Raw genomic sequence first — 17757 nt, forward strand, 5'->3', positions numbered from 1 at the left:
TAATAATAATAAAAAATATTGCCGTAAATAAAAAACATCTTAAAATAATTTTAATGGTAATAAAATTTATAATGTAAATATGTAATCATAATTAAAACACGTAACAATAATCAGTCAAATAAAATATTTGAATAATCTTTATTAAAATTATGCATATTTCGTCATCATATTAATAATATTTCACGATAAAAAGATAATTGCATAATATTATTATATGTTTTCTTATATTCGTAAAAAGGACTTGAACAGTGTTTTGAGACAGTATTATAAAACGAACGGAGCCTATTAGAAAGATAAAAGATATTTTTACGAGTCAAAATTTTTAAATGCAGATTAGAATACCTACATTAATTGGAAGCCGTATTTAATTGGATGGTAATTTAAAAACTATTCAAATATTTGATTTGTAAGATGTAAAAATTTTGAATGTTGTTTTAATATAATATCCTTTCACTAATTAAAATATTATTTTAGCTAAAGTTTACAAATCAAATACATTTCGATTGTTCTAATCGCTTTTAGATTGTATTCTATAAAGTTTTTTGAAATATACATTACTGATTACTAATTCTTAAACGTACACATTTTTTAATAATCTAAAAGTAACTGAAATCACAAGTTTTATGATAACAGTTTACTAAAATTACTATTTATATGATAAGTTTTAAACATATTAGTTTATTTATATATATATATATATATTACCGATTGAATATAATTAATCATATATTTATTTCTGAATATATAAATTATTTAATATAAACCTAAATAAATAATTATATATCTAAAATAAGTTAATAATATCATTATCATTATCATTATCAAAGTTTATATCAATTATGCTAATAATATATACAAACTCTTATGATTGTAAGTTCATAAATACAAAAAATGTTAAAAAAAAATTTACATAAAAAGGATACATTAACAGTTTTAATACGTAATTTTATACTGTCCTATATAAATAAATCGCTTACGTTTTGTAAATGAATGCATATAATTTGCAAGCATTTATAAATTAATAATTTCACGTAATATAATGCAAATTCAAATGATTTTGTAAAAAGTTTTGTTTAATATTAAAAAACTGAATGCCATCTTTTACAATTATAAAATATAAAATTTTAGGATACATCATGAAAATTTACACGTTGGTGTTAACTGTATTTATGGTGAATGCAACAGCAATTGAAAATTCACCAGCTGACGTTATGGCAAGGAATATATTAGAATGGATTCAAGGGATTTATCGACAAGGCGTACGTAAAAGTAAGTTACACGATATGTATTTATATATAAAAATAATTTAGAAAATATTAATTGAATTTTTTTAATAAATTTACTTTTTAATAAACAACTTTTCAAGAAGAGTACTATTATTATATTTCATACATAGGTTCCTTTAAATTTTTTATTTTTAACGGGCATTTTATGATACAACAATGTGTATAAAGTATATATTATAGTAATATATTAAACGATTAAATATTTAAATATAAAATATATTTTCCATCTTTCATCCGGTCTTTGAATTTATGTATATTACTTTTAATCGTGACGTAAAGTTGAAAATATTTTCTATTAATTTTTTTATATATTAAAACTTTTAGCACTATGGGAACGTTTCTTGCTTAATTAATGATTTTTAGCACGTCAGCAGTCGGACAATGCCTATCTGCCACCATACAGCACCCAAAGACCACCAGAAAAACCTCGACCATTTCAACCAGCTTCGACACAACAACCTCCATCTTATTCAAATCCAAGTCAAAATGAAGTATCTGGCGGTTATCCAGACTTTGGTAGTCAATCGTCCTCGGAACAAGGTTATTCCTCTAATCGACCGTCATCGACCATAGGATTCACTACTGCTCGATCTAACAATGCTAAAAATAATTACAATACTGGATCAGCCTCTATTGGATCATCTTCTCCATATGGAGGTTATCCAAGCTCATCAACGACATACTTACCACCTAGCCAGACTTCAATTGGATCGGGATATCCTTACCCTTCTCCTGGCAGCCGGCCATCACCGGATTTCCCCACACCAGGTCCAAGACCTACCTTAATGCCGGGTTCAAGGCCGGGATCTAGACCTGGATCAAGACCAGGACCAAGACCTGGACCAACAACTGTACCAAAACCGGCACTAAGACCTGGATCACAAGTTGATTCAAGACCTAGTAAGTGTATTTTGTGCTTTATTGCATGAAAACTTTAGCTTCAGAAAATTATATAGAATACAATAATATAATTTAAAAAATTATACGAAATCAAATAAATTAATTTATCCATTACATAATTACACTACTTATATAAATCTATGCACTACAAAATCTGACTAATTATTATTCATACTATACAAGTGCTATATATATATATATACTATATATACATAGTATATATAACTGCTGTACATATACTAATATCAAGTAAATAAAATCGGCAATGGTATTTTGATTATTATAATACATAACATAAAATAGAATTGATAAGAATTTTTTAAGTTGTATAAAATAATTTGCAATCATTTATTTTGATCACGATTAATGTTTACAAAATAATTTTACATCTTTTCACACAATACTGCATTTTACACATATACTAATAAGTGCAAGATAAAAATAAAACAATTATATATTTAGTTAAAATTAAATAAATACGTTATTTATAATGATATTTATATTATAGTTGTATGTGGATAAAAAATAATTGTATGAGGGTGAAATATTATTGCAAGACTGTAAATTATAAATAAAGACTTATTTATATTAGAAATAAAAATATGAAATTACGTACGTATTAATAAAATATATTTTAATCATATTTCTAATTATAAAATGATTGATTTTTAAACTGAACATCTATTTTCACAAAAGCATTTTAAATAAATGATATATTATGCTATTGATAACATTATTTCGATATTACAAGAAATGATTAGAAAATAAATAATATAATTAATATTATTTATTAAATTAATCGATTATTATATCGTATTATAGAACCAGAATCAGGAGCTGGATCGGGATCGGTATCAAAGCCAGCATTGGAACCAGAATCAGGACCTGATGCAGGTGGGAATTAAAAATATAATATAAATGATTGATTGAAATTATAAGTTTCAATGTTTATTTAAAAATCTAAATATGATTTAAAAATTCCGTCTTAAAAAACTTAAGAAATTATATTTATTGAAATATTAATATTAGAAACTAAATTTATTGTTATCTATTTGTGAATTTTGATAGTATTTTATTTATTGTAGTACCTGAATCTGATGTAGAGACTGAATCTGATGCAGCACCTTTACCTACACCTGGTATATAATTTTAATAATTTACAAAATTTAAAACGTAATAAACAAAAAACTTTTTAAAATTTTTCTAATCCTTAATTTTATTTTATCTAATCTTTTGATTCGATAGGAGATGATGACGATTTGAAACATCCACCTCATATTCATAGTTTAGACGTACAATGCAGTAAAACAATGATGACTATTAATATAGAATTCAATAGAATTTTCGATGGTGTGATTTATTCAAAGGTAATTTATAATAGATAATCCCAAATTTTTAGTATCAAAAAAGTCACTCGTATTCTATTCAGTTTATACAATCTATTATTTAAATAATTATTTTAATAAATTTTTACTATTTAATTTTAATTATAAATTTTTTTCAATAACTTTTTATTAATACTTATTTAAATTGTAATCTTATGATTTGCAGGGATTTTTCATGATGCCACAATGTCGATACGTTGAACAAAATTCTGGAGAAAATAAATATTCTTTCACTCTTAATCTTGATTCTTGTGGAACTCAATTTATTAATGATTTTGAAGGCGAAGCTGGACAGGCATATTTGGAGAATGTTTTAGTTTTACAAGTATGTATAGATTATTAGATTTTATTAAAAAATATAATTGTATATTTTGAAATATATAATTGTACATAAGAAATATACACGCATTTTAATATTTTATATTAATAATTTATAAAAAATATTTTTATCAATTAATCTAAATTATTCTCTCGTATTACCCAATTGAAGCTACTAATATATAAATTCATATTACTTGCAATTTTATATTTTTAATTGTACAACTGTAAACTAAATTATCTCTTCTCTATATTTATTAAATAAAATTTTTCTTTGGTAAATTTTATTTGATACAAAATTCAATTTCAAATACAAAATAAATATTTAAAAAATTTTTTTAAATTTTTAAAAGTTTTAGTAATGATCAATTAATATGTATAAAAATTTACTATAAAAAATAATATGTTTGATGACATTTTTGTATTTTATTAAGATAATTAAATAGAATAAATTTTTTATTTATTTAAAAAATATATATTTAATTCTGCAATTGTTTTAATAAATTATAAAATAAAATCGTTGTCATTTGTCAACCATTTGGTTTTGTTTATTTATTCTACAAATAATCTGATAATATTGTATTATTGTAAATTATTTTGAAAGATTTCATTTTCTTAATTAATAATTTATATCTATTGTCTTATCGCCTTAGAAATATTAACGGAAATAAAATAAAAAAAAAAAAACAGAATTAAAAAATTCAAACTTGTCCGTAATAATGCAAGCTAAAGAATATTATTTTAAACTTAGAACGAACCTGGTATCCAAGAAGTCTGGGATACTGTACGGACGGTACGCTGCTTATGGGAAGGAAACATTAATAAAGCCCTAAAGGTGAGTCTATCAGTAGATATGCTGAATCAAGAGCTTGTGACATTTAGTGGTGATACTGCAACAGCTAAACTTGACATTCAAGTTGGCAAAGGTCCATTTGCACCAGCGGCTAATGGTCTCGTAAAAATTGGCGATACAATGACTCTTGTTGTTTCTGTTGAAGGAGATCCTGCCTTTGATTTACAAGTATGTTTTATAAGTTTTTTACTTATAAACAAATATTTCATTTTTACTTATAAACAATTTCATCTATCAGAAAGAAGGCATTTAAATTAACTGAAAATCAATATCTTAAATGTTTATAAAAATAATACTTTTAAATTCTATTATAATTTTTTGTCATTTTAAATCCAATAGAATTACTATTATAGATTTTAAATGAAATACATAAATGAAAATACTAAAATATAAATGATGAGTTTATTATAATTAGTAGAAGTTTATTAAATTTATTCTCCGAATATAATACAATTTAAATTCTTCTTTATGTGAAATAATCTTGTCTTAAAAAAAAAACAACGATAAACGTTGATATTTAAAAGTAAATATATGACAAGGTTCGTGACTGTGTTGCAAGAGATGAATCATCGACCAATGTATATCAATTAACTGATGATCGAGGATGTATTCTTAAACCAAAACTATTTGGCGCCTTCCAAAAAACAAATGAAACTGGAAATTCGGGAGCATCTATTATAGCATATGCATTTTTCCAAGCTTTTAAATTCCCAGATGTTATGGATTTGTTTATCGAATGCAACGTCGAACTTTGCAAAACGAATTGCGAGCCTTGCCTTGAAAGTAATCAGGTAAATATAATTGAAACAAATAGAATTAGAATTTTCAAAATTCATATTATTATCATATTTATATTTTTTAAAGTATTCATTATTCCATTATTTATATTATTTCAATACATAATGTAATATACATAATACAATTTGTATATATATATATATATATATAAATATAACAATCGTTGTATACATGACTGAACATAAAATTTAATAATGAAAGCAATTTAATTAATTATTTAATTTGAAATAAATACAAACTTATTAACGTTATATTTTTCAATGAATTAGTGTTACAAAATCATTTTTTATTAATTTCACTTTTTTATACGAGGTTACATTATATTAAGTACTGTAATAATTATTCAATTAAATGTACACTTTTGAGGAGATTAAGTAGTTTCTAGTTAGGCAAAATTCATATATTTAATTAAATTATAAATAATTGCAATACTTATACCAATTGCAGCATTAGTTATGTAAAATTTTATTTATTGTTTACCAATACATGTGTATTAAAATAATAAAATTAGAAATTTTTTCTTTTAAATTACTTAATTGCTTAATTATATTATATGGATCCGTATTTTCACTTTCCCTATTAATTCATAATTTTTTATAAATGAAAATATGTTCAGATTAAATTACATATAAAATAAAAGAATTTCATTAGCATTTATACACCTTCATGTAATAATTTATTTAAAATTTAAATGTATAAAATAAAAAATATATGCGATTTTATATTGAATTTGTATAAATAATACGCATTGAATCGAATTCAATAGTATTTGGCATATAATATATAAAGTATAAATTAAAATTATTTATAAATATTTGGTAGATTAAAAAAAATTAGATAGATGAATTTAAATACATAATTTAAATAAGCCTTAAAAATCATTATTTTCTAATGAGCCTTATCGGTTTAATTGTACAGCAAATTGAACCAGGACGTCGTCGTCGCTCCATAATTTACCGAAATTCCACAAATTGGACAAATGAACATCAGGGTGAAGCAGTACGTATTGCTCGAGGTTTCCGTGTCGTTATGCCAGAAGATTTGCCGGATAGTTCTATCCTGACCCCCTACGATGAAATTTCTACTGATATTCAGGAAACTGGATTAGCAGAGATGCAGCAACAACAGATAACATCAAAACCAACGAATTTGGCTGTTTGTTTGAGTTACATTGGCTTTTACACAACATTCACTACACTTCTCATTGCTCTTGTTCTCAGTAGTTTAAGTGCTGCACTAATGTACCTCAAATTGCAGCGAATTCATCATAAAAAAGTTCAACATTCATTCAACTGTTCGTGAATCAATGCAATGAGATAAACAAAAGATGAATATCGTAAACTTATGAATTTCAGAATACCAGAATGCCAAGATTCAAAAGCCCCTGAAACTATTGATTTTGTAACAGCAGTGTTTTTTACATATAAATACATGCATACGTACGTACACACGACCACGTACACACACACACACACGCACACACGCACACGCACGCACGCACGCACGCACGCACGCACGCACGCACGCACGCACACACACACACACACATACAGACACAGAGAGAGAGAGAGACAGACAGACATATGTATATATATATATACATATATTTGGTAATAGAATTGAACAAATGCAATGTTTTGATTAAGGGTATATACTGATCACCATTTTCGTGTAAAATAAGAATTCATTCGATCTATATATATAGATTTATAACAGTGGTTTTGAATATTTGAATATACACGTATAATATTGAATTTTAACGACTATTTTATCTGTAAAAATTTGTTTGTAATAATTTTATATATTTTTAAAACTAAAAATGAAAAAATAAAAAACAAATATTATTTCAAATTATGAATAAAATATTTAAAAGTTGATTTAATCGATATTTTTATAATTTTATAATTATTGTGCATTAATAAAAATTAATATGATTGAATAATTGGTTCGAAAATTTTAAAGTATCATCTAAATATAACTTTTTTGATTATTTAAATATAATTTTATTGTAATTTATATTAGAATTTACTTTTCAATGGTGTCACATTGTTGACAATTCTATAATTTTTTTTTAATAAATAAATTAAAGTTTATACGGATATTATGACATATAATTCATATTCAAATGAACATTTTTTATGTTATTCGTCGATTAAGAATACGTAAGTACTTTTAATAACTTAAGCAAATTAAGTACTAGTAATGTTAATAAGGATTGAAAATAAAAATTAAATCTCGTACTCTGTATATAAGGTTTTAAGCATCATATATTTCTTTAAACAAAAATAATTATTAATTCATAAAAATGTATACTAAAGATTTATTGTCTTATACAAATATAATATAAAAAATGAATGTTTTAATATTTGCGGAAAATTAAAAAAAATAATTTAACAATTATAACAATTATAAAAACAATAACTTAACTTAACGTATGTAATCTTATAATTAATAAGAGTAAATTTACCGATGATTAATCAACTATACGCTCTTCTAACTACAAGTCCTAATATAATTAATCTTAAAGTTACCATATTTTAGAATTTAAATCTAATTAATGAAATGTTAAATAAGTAAATATTTTTATTATGGATTATGTTATTTTTATTGTAGATCAAATTTTGCATAATAAAAGCATTGATTATGATGGATGATTGCGATGTATGTTGAGATTGATTGTTTTATACATCAAAGTAATAAATATTGATGTAAATATTTTGTGAAATGTACAATAAATATTTTATAATTGTAGTGAATTGAAAATATACCCTATTTACAATAAATTTATTTTAAGAGCTTACTTTTTATTTTACTATTCTAACATTTATGTAATTTTTAAGAAATTGCAAGTTTTACTTAAAGATTAAATATAGATTTTTAAGTACATATTATATTTTAATAGTATTATTATGACAAAAATTAACAAAAAATGATTTATATTATTTATGTTTAAGTTACAGTTTCAATTTATGTACTTTTTAATACAAACATCGATAGAATATAAGTAAAATTTTGTTATGAAAAAAGATTTGGGTCATTTTAAAAAGTGATGGTATTGCAGGTAAAAAAATGAAACCTCTTTAGTTACAAAAATTAACATTGGATAGGTAAGTAAGTAAACACAATTAACAAATTTATCAGAGCTATTATACTAGAAAATTGTCGATATTAGAATTAGATACTATTTGGTGTTATAATGTTTAAATTAAAAAAAAAAACAGAATAAATGAAATGATAAAAAACTGTTACATCAACCAATGAAAATAAATTTTTACCTCTTCTTTAAATTAAAAAATATTAAAATAACAAATTTTGATAAAAAAAAATATTTAGATTTACATGATATTCATATGAGTAATAGATTTACAAAGAGACATATATATATATATTGGAAATGGATAATATGTAACAAAATCATATATTTTGTTAGTAATATACAGAATTTAAATTTAAGTAACATTAATCAATTTAGTTCTGTTAATTTGGTCCATAAATATTTTTTATCTATATTCTGCATTAAACAGATTTTTAATATTTAAATTCAAAAAGTCATGTTTTCATAATCAGAAATTTATAGTATAGAAAAATCCTTATTAAAATTGTTATGCTTTAGAAGGAGTATTAAAACATATAATCCCCATAATAATTTTATATTGTCTGACTTATAAGTATTATCAATGAATAACGAATGAAATGTATTTACCTTAACGCATTCTTCCATTTTCCAAATTTTTCTTAGTAAATAGGTACTTCTTCTATATTTTTTGGTTACGTAATTGTTATACATATCGAATAGTATTGAGTTTAAACGAAGTGCAAGTATTTAAAATTTAGAATAAATCAAAGTGATTCCATCTTGATTCGTATAATGAAATTGTTATTGCAAGGTCGTTACAATCAAAATTTGTGATATTAAAATTGATTTTGAAGTAATTTTGAATTTCATTTATAACCTGTAAATTTATGAAATATAATTATTTTTTAATTTCATTGTAAACTTAATACTGAGAAATCTGAGAGTAAGATATTATTGAGAATCATTTAAATATTGAATATTATAAATAGCAAGATAAATATTCACAGTTATAGATAATTTCTTAATTATTATATAATGTAAAAAATTTTAATTCATTATGAACTTTTATTTATACCAACAATTTTTTTAAAAATTATTACTGTTATTGATAAAAAATGTAAATCTTTAATCTACGAAGATTAAATAAAACGAAATTTAAATACAATAATGTTTAATAAAATTTATAAATTAAAAAAAAACTGTAGAAAAAGATAAACTGAATACTCGACTTCAGATTGTATAATTTTATTTATTAAGATAACCATTACGTCATGAAAGTAACACCTTGCAAAACTGATAATGTAATGGAATATGTGTTAATATTATATACGTTATAAGTATGAATTTCTGAAGGCAAGTTTTAATTTTTTCAGTTGCTTTGATAACAGGAATTCGTTGAAATTTGTTCAAGTTTTATTTTTGCCTTTAAAACGATTGTATATATTGCGTAATATATATTTCGTTATAATTGATGAACATATTTTATAAAGAGTCTATTAAACAACTTAATATAAAAAAAAACCTTTACTTCGAAAAACGTGTACTTAGAAAATAAAATTCATAGAAAAATTAAGAAAATATAAAAGATAATATTTAACAAATAGTATTTAAATTAACTCCTACATTTTTCAAGAAAATGTAATAAGTCATTTATTATTTATACCGTACATTAATCCACAGAATATTTTCATAACAATATGTATAAATACTTCAAATATTTGTATATTAATCTTAAAAGATCTATTTATTTTTTAAAATACATAAATCTTTAATATTATTCTATTTTTCATTTATAATTGTATTTATATTTGTTTAGTTTTTGAGTTCATTTTAACAATAATATGAAAAAATTTTATACATACATATTTCCATTTTTATTTAATATAAAAAAGGTGGAAGTAAATAGAAAATGAATTTTATTTACATTAATATAAGAAAAACAATAATGAGATTAATCAATATAATTTTCAAATATATTTAGAATAAGATAATTTTTTCTTAAATGTAACTTTTTTGAGATTATTAAACTATAGAAATTTTGTATAAAAAAAATTATGCTTGCAAAAATTAAATAATTAAATAAAGAATTAAAAAACGGTTGCTATATATCTAAATTTATATTTGATATTACTGTATTTAAGTTTCAAATTGAAACATACTGTAATCAATTATAACTTTTTTATGTTTATTATTTTTTTTATACTAATTCATTTATAAGAACAATTTCCATTGGAAACGAAGTGTTACACATTTACCTTTAAGTAGAAAATCTTTACAGCCTTTACGGGTCACAAGTTACAGAGAAGATTTTTATAAGGGGGTAAAGGATATTCAAAAAAACAGATTTTAAACTTAAAAGTATTATATAAATTCATTATGTGAAATGAATATACCAAAATTATAAAAGAAAATTTATCAGAATGTGTTTTGTATGTGGCCGACGTGAAATAATATATAGATTGCGAAACCATCTGTTATACTGTGACACTATTCACCTAAATTTAGTTTATATAATATTTAACAAATTTTTTAGTTATAATTAAAAATTTATTTTATAATTTTTTAATATATAAATTTTTTGAAGAATTCCGTATTTTGCGATATGATTTATTATATAAGTTAAACATTTACTTTATATTTACATGAGAATTTAGTTTCAAAGTAGAACATATTTTTTAACTAAGTTTAATGAATTAGTTAAAATAGTATGATAACATATTCGTAAAACACCAGTAATATTATTTATATATGTTTAATAAATAATACAATAAATTTTTAATTTCTAATATATCTAATTTTCACCAAATAAAGAATCTTCATAAAAAAAAATTTATTTAAAAAACTTCAGATCAGTAAAGTTAATGAAGTGTACAAATCTATTATGATGGAAAACGAAGAGCAGCGGGGAAAGATCAAGCATCTCACTCCGATGTTGTAAGGTCAGGGTCGATGAGCCACATACGTTCAGCACTGGTGACGACCTCGAAGATTGAAGCATCTTTGATATATGTGTTGCTTACTTTTAACTTTTAGTTCAAGAGTTTGCGCGTTGGCGTTCGTCTCGCCTGTACCATCGGTTAGCTTGTAGCAGTCGTGTCTGCTGATTCGTGTTTTTACTATGGTATTTTTTCCTGTTTATGATCGTTTCATTGACACTACTTTGCCTATCATTGCACAAGTAAAATTTAAAAAAATGCGAACTGTGAAGCAAGACACTTGTTGGCATTCTCGAATCACTGTGAAAAAGGTTACTTTTATAGCAAGTGTTTATTATAGGAATTTGGTGAAAGATTTGAATAATAGATATTTCTGTTGATCCAATTTTGTAATTCTTAAAGTAGTTGTAGATAAATTTGTATTTTTTATGGTATCTACAGAATATAAATATATCGTCTATTAAAAATTTGTCAAAAATTATTTAAAAATATATCTTGTTAATTAATTTTTCTTCTCTTAATTAGAATACGATAAAAAATTAAAATAATTAATAATTTATATATCACTTTCGTTGAAATTTTTATTACAAATTTGTAACTTCTTATAATATCTTATATATCTTTTATTCTATATTTTTATTTTCATACATAAGAAAAAGTACTTTTTATGCTTATATAATATTATTATACACCTTGTCTAATCGGATCGCCTATATTTGAGAAATTAAATTTTAATAACTATTTATTGATTACTTAGAGATTTATGTGCAATTTGTTTAATAAAAATAATAACAATTTTTTTGCATTTATAAACAAAAAAAGTAATCGATTGTAATTTATCAAAACAGAAATAATCTAATAATCAAACCAGAAATTTATAAAAATATTTTTAAGATAAAAATGATAAGCATTCGATAATAAAGTAAGTTATATTTTTAATTCATTTTTATGCGTACTGTCATACGAATGTGATGAGAGACATAAATTTCGTTACAAGAAATTTTAATTAGTACAGATAATCAAATTTTTAATTAATAAAATGTTCCTAAATAAACAAAAAGCAGACAATATTTTTTTATTTCTACTTATTCGAGCTTTGAAGCTTTTTTATGCTTAATTAATATATAATTATATAATTCTTTTATATAATAGGTCCTGATTATAAATAATCTAAAATTTTTCTGTCATTATTCGTTGTTAAAGTGAAAACACTATTTTTGTATAAAATAAAAATTGATATACATATATATATATATATATATATATATATATATATATATATAATAATTTTAATATATTAAATAAATTTAATATTATGATTCAATATTAACAAACCTATTTATCTTTGAAAATGTTTTTCTTTAACTTGTATGTCATGTAACTTATATTTTTTATTAGATAACATTTTCCATTCAAAGCGTATTTTGAAGCTTAATGTTCTAAAATTAATTATTAATAAGAATTCAAATATTTTGTCTTTTATAAATAAAGACTAAATTATTAGAATGTACTTAATTAGAATCATGAATTGTTAAAAAAATCTTAATCATTTACGATTAGATCATTTTTTTGTTATATACAAGAATATATTATATCTATCGTAGACTCAAATAATGTCAATAAATAATTTTATAATGTTTCTATTGAATAAATTTCAAAAGCTTATTTTTTAAATCTTTAAAATAACAATTTACAGAAATTGTTTAGAATAAGTTTTAAAATTTTATAAATAACATGTTATAAATATACGTAAAATTTTTTTTAAGTCTTGTAATATTGAAAACAGATTTTAAGAAAACAAATATAATTTAAATAAATTATTTTATGAACATTAATAAAAATATTAATCTTTATATATTTTCATGCTTTCAATTTATTTAATTTTTTCTTCGTAAATATGTAAGTAAATAAAAATCATTAAAAATATAATATATTAATCAAATTATTTAACAATTGTGTAAATTTTCATACAATTATTTGGACATTAAATTTTATATTTTACAACATATCGAATTAAAGACTTATGTACCCAATAATGTGAATTGAATTATTTAAACTATTGTGCTGATAATACAACAAAAGATAATAGTATATATTTTTTATAAAAAATAATTACCCTTAAATAAATAATAATTTATATATTATAATATATTTATTTATGTTTATATTTATATAGAGTTGTTTTAGTTCTTTGATATAAACGTACATATATTCGCGTCATATTTATCAGAAAATTTGAACCTATTTAAAATTTTAATTCTTTTCGTTTTACATAAAAAAGTCACAATATGTATAATGTGAATAAATATGATAAGTCTATTTTACATTTTATGCGATGTAATTTATTATCACTAAATTACAATCTAATCTCAAAATAAATTACTCTACGACTATTTCATATGTCATCAACATCTAATATAGAACTTGAATGATTTATATATGTCAATTATTTACTACCTTATGGGTATGAAATTGAAAATAGCATCTTAACGAACGAGCATACGTTAGAATCATTCCACAATAGGACCAAGGCTTTTTCATTTATAGCTCGTGATTTTAGTTAATTATCTTGCATATTCATTTATTGTGAATTATATTGGTAAACACAATTTACTGAATGAATGTTTTTTATAAATTCATCAATGATTTCTTTATTGTTCGGAAAACATCTTGTATCTTTTTGTCCTGTTGTTCGGCATAGTGCAAAATAAATTATTTTGCATAGTTAATATAGTGAATGAGCTTATGAATGTTTAATTATGTAATGAAATTTTATATACATTTACATTCATTTATATTTTCTTCTAAAACATATAAATTATGTAAATAATCTGTGAATGGAAGAATTTGATTTTACAATTAAATAGCATTAGTTTAAGTACAATTTTGGGCATCGAAAGGCCTTTAAAATAACTTTAACTTATACAGAATTTTGAAAGTCAAATAAACGAGGTTTTATCATTACATAATAATCACTTTATTCATTTAATATATTTATTCATATTCGTCATTCCTATTTCAGGCAGTTGTATTGATTTCATTCTGTATTAAGATTGCGATATTTGCTGAAATTTACCAGATATCTGATAAGATCAAGTGACTATGTTCGTCCAATATATTTTCAAACTTTTCATGTAGTCAAAAAACGTACAGACTAAGCTATCAATGGATTGTTCTTGCTTATATTCTTTATCCTATGCTTTTAATTGTAAATTAATTACAACTATCAATTAATCGTAGCTACTAATAATTTTTACAAATATAAACTATTTATTCAAATATCTTTATGTTCATAAAATAAAAAGATTTTTATTAATTGTTTATAAAATTTTTATAAAAATATTATATAAAATAATTCTTACATTGATACTACAAATATTTTTATTGATGAAATTTGTTAATTTAAATAATTTTATAAAATGCATAATAAAATCAATTATTATTAGTATTTTATAATAATCGAATATTATCATAAGATATTTTGATTATGATTTATTAATGATTGAAATGAAAGATACTTAATAATTATCAGAAAATTTCATATATTTTACTTCATAGAATATTTCTTAATAAAAAAAAAAATTTCTGTCAAAAAATTTTTTTCGAAAATATGCTACTTTATCGTTAATAATTATCATTAACTCTGTATATAACTTTTACAAGATTTTTTGAAAATTTAGAATTTATGAAGATAATATCATTAAAGAAAATTTATTTTACAATATAATTTCATATACATTTTATATTGTCCTAAATGTTATAAATGCAACTAATTAATTGGATTACTTATAATACGAATACTAAAATACTGTGATCAATACAACACGGTACATTTACCAAACTATATATTAACTTACGATGATTGTGCTATCAAATTTTACGAAACTTTTCATTTTTACTTAAGTTCATGTCAAATTGTTAATAGAAATTTTCTAATATCAATAAATATTTTATAATTGTATTATGTTAGTTCATTACATTATTTAACTACTTTTAATATATTAGAAACTTTTCTTTTTAAAATTAATAATAGCATTTTTTAAAGTCTATTATTCAATAATTTTATTATTATATACAGTAATAATCATATACTAAAGATAAAATCAAAATTGAAATATTCTGTAGAAATAATTGTACTTATCAGTAATAAAATTAAATAATAATCAAATAAAACAAATGCAACAAAAATAAAAATAAAATTTAAAAATACTCTATAAAATAGATTACAATTCAAAAAGCAATAATATACTTTATATTTTAGTTCATTTATTAATATTAATCAAAATGTAATAACTAATAACATAATAACTAATATTTCAATCATACTTAAACAGTTATTTTTATTCTAATATTTTTATTAGAAAATATATATGAAATTTTATATTGTTACTTCTGTTATGTCAAATTAATAATTTTTTAAATTAAATATTTGAAAATCTACATATACAAAATTTGTGCAACATGTAAAATGTTCATTAAAATATAAAAGTCATATATATTGTTAAACAAATTTTTATTTAAAATTAATTACACTATTAGATGAATTAAATAATGATGTATGTTGAAAAAAAAATTATTATATGATTATAAAATAATTAGCATTGTGCTATTAAAAAATCTATAGATACTCAAAATTAAGAAATAATATGTTTAATTAATATACATACATGCAGTATAATTTATATATATAAACAAAATTAATATTAATTGTAAGATTTGTCTGTTTTCTAATGAAATCTTTTATCCCGAAAACTAATGGTTCATGCAATATTTTTCTAAGGTATTAGAAAAATTATAGTTCAATAAAATAATTGATATTTACTTTGCAATTAATCAAATAATTCAGACTTGTACTATTTATTAGAAAACCATGCTATTAAAAAATGAAATGATAATGTAATAATAAGATCGTAGTTGTTAATGTAGATAAACGTAACAGTTTTACAAGAATTCCAATAAATATATTACATTTACTTAATTATTTAAAATCATTATTATTATTTAATACAATTATGTAAATCTTAATAACTTCGAGTAAAGTTTTTATTAATGTTTTTTATGAATTTGTCTATTGTAAATCTGTATAAAATTTAAATCTATATAATATCAAATTTATATATATAAAAAATATATTCGTTAAACTCATAAAATAAAATAAGCCCTGGAATAATTATGGAATACAAAAAGCATTTTTTTTATAAAATATTATTTTCTTAGTCCATTATTATATAGATATTTTATAATTAACGGGGCTATCCATGTATTAATCAAAATCGATAGTGACTTTTTATGAATGATTATATTCAAATTATTATCGAAAATATATTCAATGCTATTTACATATTTCATATACATTTATATACATTTCAATGTTAATTATTTTATATTATAAACTGAAATTTAATATTACCATATATTAACACAATTAATTTATATGGAATATATTTTTAATGGTATTCAAAATTTTTGCAATACTCATTAATCAATATACTTTTGATTAATTTACTTTTAAAAATAATTTATATTATTATAATGAAATCATATAATTCATATTAAAAATATTAACTTAATTTAATATTTATAAATATCGAATATTAAATTCAATATTTAACAATTTATTATAGATTATTAATATTTAGTATTAATTTTTATTAGAATATTTTGATTTTTTTGTAATCTTTTTATTTATTTCTTATACAATGATTGTTATTAAATATTTTAGTTATTTTTATAGTTATTAAAAATATTAATATTACATACTAATTTTTGAAAATAATATATAAGAATTATATATCGAATTATATAGTAAAAAATCACGGATAATTAATTGTTTTGATGTAGCGAATAAGTATAAAAATTATTCATAAATAATGAACACATTTCTAACAGATTATGTAAATAAAGATTAAGTAATTTATTTTATTCGTTAATACTAGAATATGTTTTTGAAATGTGAATTGCTAGAACAATGTAATATGATAAATAGATACTTTATTGACTAAATTACAATTAAATTAAAATTTCTTCAAATAAAATTAAAATAAATGAAGAATGTTATGAAACAAATTGCTTTTTTATTAAAGTTCAATAAAATAATTATATAATCACGATTAAATGGAGTAGCATAATATTTCACGTGATCCATAGGAAATTAATTAATTAATTAAAGTTAAGCGAGACTTAACTATAAAACATTTGGTTTTTA

General features: G+C 21.2%; 2 protein-coding genes across 4 annotated transcripts in view; both read left to right on the plus strand.

The window, feature by feature from the left end:
* The first annotated feature begins 1133 nt into the window (after window positions 1-1133).
* Window positions 1134-6960, plus strand: LOC105359761 (uncharacterized). Its single transcript, XM_011496436.1, has 9 exons — window positions 1134-1269; window positions 1650-2186; window positions 3009-3080; window positions 3272-3325; window positions 3432-3553; window positions 3738-3896; window positions 4641-4910; window positions 5282-5533; window positions 6459-6960. The coding sequence occupies exons 1-9, from the start codon at window positions 1137-1139 to the stop codon at window positions 6840-6842; spliced, it is 1983 nt and encodes a 660-aa protein (XP_011494738.1). The 5' UTR covers window positions 1134-1136; the 3' UTR covers window positions 6843-6960.
* A 4704-nt stretch (window positions 6961-11664) lies between these two features.
* The window catches only part of SCAP (SREBP cleavage activating protein), a 19258-nt gene continuing 13165 nt past the window's right edge, over window positions 11665-17757 (plus strand). For 2 of the 3 annotated variants that reach the window (XM_011496440.1, XM_011496442.1), the window contains exon 1: window positions 11746-11863. The gene's annotated coding sequence lies outside the window, so the exon portion shown is untranslated. The other variant, XM_011496439.1, reaches the window with a different exon arrangement.

This window comes from Ceratosolen solmsi, unplaced genomic scaffold (genome assembly GCF_000503995.2).
Source record: "Ceratosolen solmsi marchali unplaced genomic scaffold, CerSol_1.0 scaffold29, whole genome shotgun sequence".
Classification (NCBI taxonomy): domain Eukaryota; kingdom Metazoa; phylum Arthropoda; class Insecta; order Hymenoptera; family Agaonidae; genus Ceratosolen; species Ceratosolen solmsi.